The sequence below is a fragment of the Cariama cristata genome, unplaced genomic scaffold (genome assembly GCF_000690535.1).
Source record: "Cariama cristata isolate BGI_N322 unplaced genomic scaffold, ASM69053v1 scaffold8439, whole genome shotgun sequence".
Lineage (NCBI taxonomy): Eukaryota > Metazoa > Chordata > Aves > Cariamiformes > Cariamidae > Cariama > Cariama cristata.
Genome location: NW_009636296.1, coordinates 46,401 through 56,657, shown reverse-complemented (window position 1 = coordinate 56,657; position 10,257 = coordinate 46,401). Strand labels below are relative to the sequence as shown.

Below are 10,257 nucleotides of genomic sequence, written 5' to 3'. Positions count from 1 at the left end.
CTGACATTTGTTTGTTCACGGTAGATCCACAGCAGTTCCAGGGGACAGCCAGATCCCCCGTAACAGCACAGGGGCTCACGATGGCAAAGGTGTCAAGAGTCCTGGCGCCTATGGATGCTGTTTTGTGAGAGCAGACACATAAACACATCTGAATTTCTGGACTTAGCACTGATTGGAAACCTACGTCCTGAGCAATCAACCCAATCCAACCCCCAGACAATGAAGCAACATGAAATAAATGTTGGTGTGCATTATTCATCCGACTCAGTCCCATCTTCATCTCCCATTAGCGGCATGGTGACCAGTGGCTAGTGGCCAGGAGGCACTCAGGAAGCCAGCACCTCTTAGCAGGGCTCTGCGCCCACTGGAACCGGTGGCAGGGCACGTGGTACCTGGCTGCTGTCTCGTGCCGAGATCCTTCCCCATCCCACAGACCCGTTAATCACTTGGACCAGAGACAGGCAAGAGGCAGACAAGGAGCTGAGGCTGGATTTGTGTCCCTGGTCCTCAGTCCTCAAGCCACGGAGCTGATCACAAGCTAGATGGAAACACGCACCTCACTGAGACTCCAGGTCAAATCACCGCAACCCCTCAATTTTGTGAAGGATAAGCAAACGAGTACGATCTTTGACACCTGCTGCTCCAAGCAGAGAAGGGGAAGTTTAGGCCACGGAGAAATCAATGTAGTTTGTACAAAAGTGGGTTTTTTTCCCTGTCTTTAAATTCACCTGGAAGACAGCTAATGCTGTCTAGCAACCAGACATGACAGGTACTGCAGTTCAAGACCAAGAAAGAACATTTTGAAGGACCTAGAAGAGATGTTAAGAAAGAGGGCATAGAAATTGCAATGGCTATTGAGCGAAAAATAGCACTACGTGCAACTTTTACACAGAGTGTGTGTACACATATGCATACGAGTAGGGGGGGTGTGTATGAACTCCTCCTGCAGTAACGGGCTCGTGCATGACTTACTCATCCCGGGGTCAGGTAGGAAGGAGGTAGAATACGTGTGTGTGTATGACCGCTACAGCGGTTGCTTTCCCAATAAACCTCTGTCCCAGGGACTTTGATCAGACCTGTTGCCTGTGCTCTGCTAAGCACTGCAAAACAGATGCTAAGAAGACAGCGGCATTGACAGTGATAAGCACGGTCCCCGCCTCTCTGCAAGAGTCCAAGCTCTAGCCGATTCTGAGTACTGATACCAGGTGCAGCTCCAGTTCTGCTTTTTGATATCAGCAAGGACAGAGGTAAAGGCAGGAGGGAGAGGAGACATTTGCAAAGATACTTGCACAGTATCTGCAAAGTTGTTTTCAGAAAAAGTAGTATTCTGGCAAAAATCCTGTTCGGCAGAGTTGGGCTCTGCATTGCTTACGGACTGGTGAGGAAAACAAATCAAGAGAAGTAAAAAAAGCACCTGTTTAAACAAAGGTGGAGAAGGAGGAAGAAAGGGCCATCTGGAATGAAGCCAGTCTCGGCACAGCCGCTTCTGGCACTGCACAGGGCACTGGTAACACCGAACTGCTGTGCGGAATTTCTGCATTCGTTCTGGTCCCGTTAACCTGCACGTGAAGCACGGAGCAGGCTCTCAGCAGCCTGCCTTGCTGGCAGATCTCCTCCGGTGCATTACGGAGAGTGTTTGCTCTTAACCAAAAGGACATGCAATGCTTGTGTCTTTGCAATGCCTCACAGAGGGGACTTGCTGAGACTTCAGCGTTACTCTGGAATTTCAAAGTTGAAATTTAAACACGTTTTCCAAATCCCTCCCTTTAAACCACCACAAATCCCAACCTTGCTGCAAGGTCTGGTCTGGAGAACTTTCAGGGCTGTAGCCAAATCCAGACCCTCAGCCCCCCACCTCCCCTCCCAGACCTTCCACTCCTAAGCCTGACTTTGCACTTGGCCATCACACTCCTGCAGTCAGCTCTAGTGAGGGTCTGTGGAGATCTACCTGTCTATACAGGGACATAGCACTGCCAAGCTTGAAGATCACAAGCTGGAGTTCCTTAAATCATGAGGTTTGATTTTTAAAAAGCAGCGATAGATGTTGAATTTTCACATACCCTTCGGTTATTGAATTGCCCTTGCATCTCCTTGCTGTCTGACAAAGACCCTATTCACTCTCTGGTAGCTCATTAGTGGAGAGGGTTCAACCCTGGGGCACCAGGACAGAAGCTAATCTGTGAGATACACAGCAGGGTAAATTCACTTTACATCCACGTAAAGTGCAGAATCAGCCAAGACCTTATTGCTCAACTACATCTGTGTGCAGTAGATGATGCTCGGTGGGGTCAGTCTCCACGCAGGACCAGAAGTCCTCATCCCATACCAATGGCTGCACGATGCTGCTGGAGGGGAATCCAGTGCTGGAAGAAATCAATGCCAGCTACACAGTTCAGACACACTCTCTCTGTAAGAGTTTGCTTCTTCTCTCTCCTCCAAGGTAATCTGCTGTCACAAAGTCCAAACACACACCACAGTACCCAGATTTGTGATTTATATTTTATTTTTCATTCTTTTTACAAGCAAGAAAAAAATCCTTAGATTAAAACAATCAGAGTTAATCAGACACCCCAAAGAATTCACCAGGAAATAGTTGTCGGGATGAGCGGCATGGCATGGGCTGCGGTTAGTCCTAAAATCCAACCTGAGATCTGTCCCAGCACCAATATCCTGCGCCTGCTGGGACGTGACTTTCCAGGTGATGCATGCCCCACCATACCAGAAGCAATAAAGCAGCAGCCCTGCTGTCCTAGGGCATCTCGCACCAGTGGGATCCCCGTGGGCTCAAACAGTGGACAGTCAGGGAGCAGACCAAGTCCTTGGAGGAATGAGAGCAGAAGAGGGAGTAATCTGGAGAGCAAATAATGTGACCCAAATTAACAACTCTGGTATGCTAACAGCTAGGGGGCCCAGGCTCTCACTAAGGACTGTTTCTAAACTAAAACACTAAAAACCAAAAGTGTTCCTCTAGTTTGATAACCTTGTTTTACTTCAGCCCTTCCACAGAAAGAGAGACTCTCCGTACCCAAACGGAGTAAGCCGAAACTAGTCCCATGAATTCTGCTTCAAAGTTCTTCCGAACAGCGCAAACCATCTATGAGCAGTGTCACTCAGCGGGCAGGCACTACACTGGCCCAGACAGCCCTGCAGAGAGTCCCAGAAAACGCACACAACTAGTCCTTCACAGCACGGACACACGCTAATCACTTCATGTCCTGCCTACAGGGCAATCCAGCAAAGACTACATTGCAAAGTCCAGAAAACAGAGGGCAGAGACTAAAGACCCTGGAGGCCAAGGCAGTTCCAGACACAGTCCTAGATGAAGGGAAGATGCTGAATCAGAGATACACAGGGCTCCTATGGGACAGAGAGAGGTGGCCGGGTTGCAGGGGAAACATCACAAGGCTGCTCGGTCTGTAAGGGGGCTGACGAAGGGACTCGCACCTACCTCAGATGCAGAAGACATTATAGTCAGCCAGGGCCTGCTCCTCTGCAACAGGAGAGGAGAGATTTAAGTTAACCTTGCACAGAGCCAAGTGCAAACACCTAGACAGCCCTGGCACCCCACGGTTCCAACACTGACCTGGATGGTAGTAGTCATAGACCCTAACATGACCTGGTTTCAGGTTGGTCACCCCAATCACCTGCTCCAGATGCAGGACATATGTCTCAGACTTATGGCTCAGCTGGGGAAGAAAAGCAAATGACAGTTTACTTATGAGCTGTTCTTTTTATTCCTCACCTAAATTTGATCCTACTGATAGGCAATAACAGCTCTGTGGAGTCAAAGGCAGGACTTCAAGATGAATCTTGAATATCCTGCTCTCCTAGCCCAGTCCTGGATTCTCCACACAAATCTGCCGCTGCCCTCCACTCCTGCAGCTCCTCTAGTAGCACACACAAACCTTGTCCAAGTAGATGGCAACACCTCCGTGTGTTTTCTCAGTTCTTCTCACAGAGTGCCAATGTTGCAGCTAGGACAGGAGAGGAGGGGAAAAAATTTAGTTGGGTCTTTTGAAAAGTAAGTATAAGACATCCCAACGATGTTCATCTGAGCTTGAGTGGGCAGGTTCTCATTCACCCAATTCCAAACTTATTTTGGGCTCTTACCCCTCCAGGCTGATCTCCCTGCAGGGCCACTCAGCTCTTGCAAAACCCAAGGACAGGAAACCTAGGCTACTTAGCTGTCAAGGATATGCTGGGCAAATTGGGTCAGAAGGATCACCACCCTCAAGGCACAAAGAGCGAGCTGACAGTACGTGTTCATGTTTGCTGTGTGGCAGGGGGGAAGGGACGGTGAGACTGCTCAAGACAGAGACAGGCAACACCTTCCTATGCAACCTCTCCCTCTCTTTGGGCATAGATGGTCAAACTGACACCACATCACCATCCTGATTCCAGGTCTCTTACAGCCATCCCAGATCCTGGAGCCAAGATATATCCGGACAGGAGGGACACCTCCACGATCACCATGTTGGAAATGGCTCTCGTCCCAGTGTACCTGGGGGAGAAGGTCAAAAAGAGAGTCTCTCCCAGCTTGCCCTTCCCTCCACCACCATCCCCTGTGTGCAGGACCCAGAGCCAGGCAGCCCAGCCAGGACTGGGACCAAGGCAGTCACTGCTCCCTCTCGCAGCAGGCAGATGATGGCTGCACTGCTCTGAGCATCCCCACTCTGAGGTGATGACTTGTACTCCTCTCCCTAGCAAGAACAAAAGCCCTTGGAAACATTTCCCCCTCCCCAGAGACACTTGTATCTTTGCATCTCTGTCTTCCATCTGGACCTTCTGCCGAAACTGCCTGGTGCCTCCATTGCAGCCAAGAAGCACCCCTCAGCTCTTCAGCCATGCCTGGCTCTCCTTCCCAAGTGGGGCAATGTCTTTAGAGTCACCTGACATTGACATAGACAGTAACAGAGTGTGGATCGTCCTCGGTGCAATTGACTGGCTCGGTTTTCACTCGCAAGGCAAAGGATGTGGAGACCTGTGGAGAGGGCGTGTTGTACCTCAGCACCATCTGCAGAAAGAGACAAAAAGAATAAGACATGGATAATTTGTTCGATATCATCTATCATACCTTTTTTTCCACTGACTACTCTAATCCTCAAGATACATACTCCAGGCAGTGACTGGATAAACCACATGCAGTGAGCACACTCATCCCAGTACCCAGAAGAAAGGTCACTCAGATTGGAAACCTTCCATGATCCTTCCAGCTGGAGCTCCTTCTCCTCACCCTTCCCCCCGAGACAGTGCAAGTCGAGCACACCGCAGTAGGACCACTATACAACATTTCCATCCTCCAGTACTCTGAGAACCATGGAAGCGTCGCTGTTCTCACATTTGGACACGTTCTGTCTCCGAGTCTCCTCCAGCACACAGGTTTATTGCATTGGGATAATGCAATTGGGATAATGCAATTGGGATAATGCAATAAATCCCAACAGGTTGGGATTAAAGCACAGTGAATGCACATTGCCTTGCACAGAGCTGCAACGGAGAGTTTTGGTTTTGCTAAGATGATGAGCAGAGGTTTGTCACAGCAGGGTCTGTGGGAACCTACCCGGGTAAAGACACAACAGCTGCCGTGGGCCTGCACCGAGAACTTGCCCGGGACTCCTGGCAGTGCTGCCTCCTGCACCAACAGCCGGTTCTGGTAGGAGACTTGGAACTTCTTCCCAAAGCCTCTCTGGGACCTCACCCTCACTTCTGCAGCCCCTTTCGTGCTGTACGTCAGCGCTGCATACTTAGCCAAGGCCTGCAAGGCGACTACTGTGTCCTGAAAAGGAAGAAACAATTCCATTTGCAGCTCTGAGACCCAAAGACACTTGAACTCACCCTCCTGAGGACCTTCATCTACAAGGCTCCTCTCCTCAAAGCGTTCCCACTTGCGTATATTGAGCATATATTGCGCAGAGGTTCTTTCTCAAGCAACATCCCCTTCCCTGGCGACTACTGTGTCCTGAAAAGGAAGAAACAATTCCATTTGCAGCTCTGAGACCCAAAGACACTTGAATTCGCCCTCCTGAGGACCTTCATCTACACAGGCTCCTCTCCTCAAAGCATTCCCACTTGCGTATATTGTTCATATATCGCGCAGAGGTTCTTTCTCAAGCAACATCACCTTCCCTGGCCATGAGTTACCTGTGTTGAGGCAAACCCTCCATAGGCATTCTGCTGCCTGGTGAGCCAGGCCACGATGCCAGAGGCTGTGGTGAGATCAGACCCTGTGACGTTGGGCTTGCAGAGCAGGGCCAGGAGGACATAGGCTGTCAGCTCCACGTCCACAGACAGCGGCTGTGACCAAGGGCTGGTGCTGGGTCTGGGCTTGGATGAGGTCTGGCTCCAATGGATCTGCCCACCTGGGAAAGGAAGGGAGCAGATGAGATTGAGGGATGTCAGGAAAGAAATCCTGAGGCCTAGGAGGGACAGTGGCTTGTATCTGCAAAGACGATCGAGTCTTTGCCTCTTGGCTGGGTCATCATGTCACTGGGTGAACTGTAATCCCACATATTTTGCAATACCCAACACTCCATGTTACACACCAAGGTGATACGCAAAAACTAATATGCCAATCCTCTGCATAGACATTACCTCCCAGACATCCAACTTCTCCATCATCCCATTTGCCAGGTCCACTCACTACCTGGCACAACCTTGCCACCCACTAGCCAGTCCTGGGGGTCAGGGACTAACAAGAATCAGGGTAGCTTGCCAGCTTGTTTCCCTCTCTGGCACCTTGCAGTCCTGCATAAGAAAGCCCACTTCTCTCAGAGCCCAACTTCCATTTCAGGTACCAGACAAGGGCGAGAGATTTGAAGGAAATTGGCACCCACACCACAGTATTGCCAGCGCATATCTCGAGTTCATAGACTGGCTGTCTAAAAACTCTCTTTGATAAAGGACCTAGAGGGTAAGGCTATGGTCCTTCCTGGTTGCATGTCACCAAGGGCTCAGAAAGGTCACTCATCCCTTCTCTGATGTTCACCTGGCACTGAGGTTCCCGTACCTGCTCTGATTGCCTTTCGATCAAGCATGTCGAGTAGCTCTTGCGTGCGTTGAGAGTCCTTAGCCAGGGCAAAGGTGTAGGCCAGCAGAGCCTGGGTGTAAGTGCTGGCAGCTTTGGGAACGGAAGGAGCGATGCAGCCCAGAGCCTTGCGTACCACTGTACTCTGCAGAGAAGAGTTTACACGGGTGTCGGTCACAGACAAACACACACGAGGCAGGCAAACACTGAGACACAAGCAGAAGGATGCATCAGCATATGCCAGCACAGAAAGCACCCCATCCATTCACCCAGGTGCCTCTGTGTTCGAGCCTGCGCTCTTCTCTTTGTATAAGTGCCACCCCAGTAAGCAGTGTCTCCAGTCTTTGGTGCAAGGTGCTTGACTGACCCCTGCCCTCAAGCCGGTCAGGGGTTTTGGCAGTGCTCTCTCAATGAAATGAATGCCCTCACTGCTGGAATAACACCATCACGTCTTCCTTTCCAAGTCTGAACACAAGCGCAAAACTACACAATTGCAAATGCTTACACACAGCCTGCTGACCAAGATTACTGTGTTCAATTCACCTCTACCGTGCCTCACAAGGTCACCAGGATTTCCAGTTTCCCCTGGAACACCAGTACTGCTGTTGGCAAGAGGCAGCAAACCCACTGATCTCAGCAGCATTGTACTCCAGCATTCACCTATGCTACTCCAAGCACGAGCCAAAGGCTCGCAGCGGTTGCCTGTCCCATACGTGTGCATCTACAGCACATTGCGGTTTCCCCTCTTCCAGCAGCCTCTTGGTTAAGTACAGCAAGGATCACACGAGGGCCACATTAAAGATTTATTCTGACATGTGACATGCTCCTCACCTCTTTCTTTCACCTAGGAAAGAGAAAAGGTAATGCCTGTGTCATCTTAGTGCTCTCTGGATGGTGGAGTACCATTGCTAGACGCAGCCACCAATTCTTGGAAATGCATATAGTATCTACTCACGGAGTACCAAAAGGTCCCAGGATCCAACTGCTGCTTTTTGGTTGCTGTCTCTGTAGAAACACTAAGCTAAGCTTCCACCATTTCAGTAAGTCCTACTTTTCTGTGTGCTGCTCTTAAATATAATAACTGCAAGCACCACAGTAACTTTTCTATTCTGTAATTGAATAGAGCTAAGTAGAGATTACAGCAAGTTCGTGAATTTGTTCAGAGGCTCCTTTATTATTCCCTTTCCTTCTTAAATCTCTCACTATCCCAGACAGTTAAAATAGAGGTAACAGCACGAGCATTTGCACAACTACCAAACTTCACGTGAAAACACTTGATGTACCACCTGTGAAGTACTGACTGTTACGATACAGCTAAATACCTTGCCTAGGAATGGTCTGACATGTATTATAACGCGTCTGGCTCTGGTGAAACTGAGAGTGCCAGTCTACTGGAAGTGTTTTCACACTTACTGTGCTCATCCTGGTGTTGACACCAGTCCTAAGTGCATGCTATACAGAAGCACTCAGCCTCCGTGGGAGCAGTCATGTGTCAGCTAAGAAACTGCTCCCCTACAACATGCCATTTGTTTCTCCAGCCGACATAAATAATCTGTTTTGTTCCAAGAGATTAATTTCCAACACAGGGTGGGAGTAGAGGGTTGTTTGTCTCTACCTAGATTTTTTGTCATGCAAACCATGCTTTAATATTGGTTCGTTCAGGACAGTGTAAAATATCTCCAACCTTTTCCCTGTACTTTAAACCCTAATGACTTTCATGAGCCTTTTAGGCATGTTTGTAAAGGAAAGTAGGATCTATTCTGAACATCTTGAGTGCAGTAGCCCTTGCAGGGCATCCTCAAACTCCTTCTCAGAATTCTGGCCTCCAGTGAGTGCGCATTCTTTGTAAAAACATTTATAACCCACTCCAGGGGACACTTTCCCTGAGCGCTATGGCAAGCTTTGTGTTTCCCACTTCATCCTTTCACAGACCTACCCAGTGTATTCCTTCACTGGGGCTAAGATAACTCTTTGAGACTTGTATTTTCACCTATTCATTGTTACTTTTGAGTGTCTTTCATTGTCATGACCATTTTGTCTAAAAACAATGGTTTATGCATGTATGTCCAATTGAATAACTGCCCGGTTACTTTCACATCAACAAATCTGCTGCTGCAACGAAGCATTCCTCGCTCCATGGACAATCTTCTGAGCTAACAACACTGTTGCCATCTTCTCTGGAGCACGAGGAATTCCATGAGGTCTCCTACCTTGTGGTAGTCTAGAATTCCTATATCGCCACTGTCAGAGCACTCAGTCACCCTTTGTGGATTCATTCTGGACAGAGTGGTTTCCACTAGCTCATCATGTAAATTGCTTTGAGGTCCTGTTTGTCTTCCTTTAAGGATTTTACTCATGGATTTGGAGCACAGTTTGGTCTCTTCTCAGTAACTCTTTGCTTTCCTTCCCAAATGACAAAATTGGTTCTGAAGACCTACAACAAACTCTTCCTTTTTGTCCTTTTGTTTCATTCTGCTGCAGAGCACAGGATGTGTCAAATATTTGTCATTCAGTTTCATGAAAAGCCTCTTCCCCAAAAGTCAGTCAAAACTCAGACAGTTCATGGAATTACCAAATGATAGAATAATTCAGAGTGGGAGGGATCTCAGAAGGTCTCTAATCCAACCTCCTGTTCAAAGCAGGGTTAGCTATGAGATCAGACCAGGTTGCTCAGGGTTTAACCAGTCAGGTCTTGAAAACCTCCAACGATGAGGACAACTAAACCTCTCTAGGCAACTTGTTCCAACACTTAATTGTCCTTATGGTGAAAAAAAGGTGACCTGAAGGACATCTCCTGCCAGAAAGAAGGTTAATTTCCATCTGTCTCCCTTTTTTTCCTAAGCCCATTGCTGTCAGTTGCAGTGAAAAGCACTACTCCTTCACTTACTTCTCTTATTTTCAGAGAACTTTGCTTCTCAAAGTCTATAGCAACTGCATTTCTCCATCAAGTTGATTGTATTTTTTTATTTGCCAGTACCACAGAGTCTAGTAATTAGATATGATCCTTACCACTTGTAAGAGTACCCTCTTATCATTATAAACTTAGGTGTGCAATTCCAACTGACCTACAGCACTCCTTTTCCCGGACGTCCATTTTTTGTGAAGCTAAAACATATTTAAAATATCATTATGTCTATTTACTTGACTGTGGGAGCAGCTACACTCACCTCTCCTCCCTAACAACTCACCATCAGCTGTGTAGGGGTAGCAAGGGGATGGGAGGATGAGGCGGG

At 48.4% G+C, this 10,257-nt stretch overlaps 1 protein-coding gene across 1 annotated transcript in view; it reads right to left on the bottom strand.

Moving 5' to 3' along the window:
- Positions 1 to 3,449: 3,449 nt before the first annotated feature.
- Positions 3,450 to 10,257, bottom strand: part of LOC104167574 (alpha-2-macroglobulin-like protein 1) — a 24,723-nt gene continuing 17,915 nt past the window's right edge. The window contains exons 26-32 of the mRNA XM_009707874.1: positions 6,142 to 6,359; positions 5,561 to 5,776; positions 4,890 to 5,014; positions 4,411 to 4,501; positions 3,906 to 3,974; positions 3,584 to 3,686; positions 3,450 to 3,490 (exon numbers count right to left, since the gene is read on the bottom strand). Of these exons, the coding sequence (XP_009706176.1) occupies positions 3,450 to 3,490; positions 3,584 to 3,686; positions 3,906 to 3,974; positions 4,411 to 4,501; positions 4,890 to 5,014; positions 5,561 to 5,776; positions 6,142 to 6,359 (863 nt within the window). The remainder of the gene's footprint in view (positions 3,491 to 3,583; positions 3,687 to 3,905; positions 3,975 to 4,410; positions 4,502 to 4,889; positions 5,015 to 5,560; positions 5,777 to 6,141; positions 6,360 to 10,257) is intronic.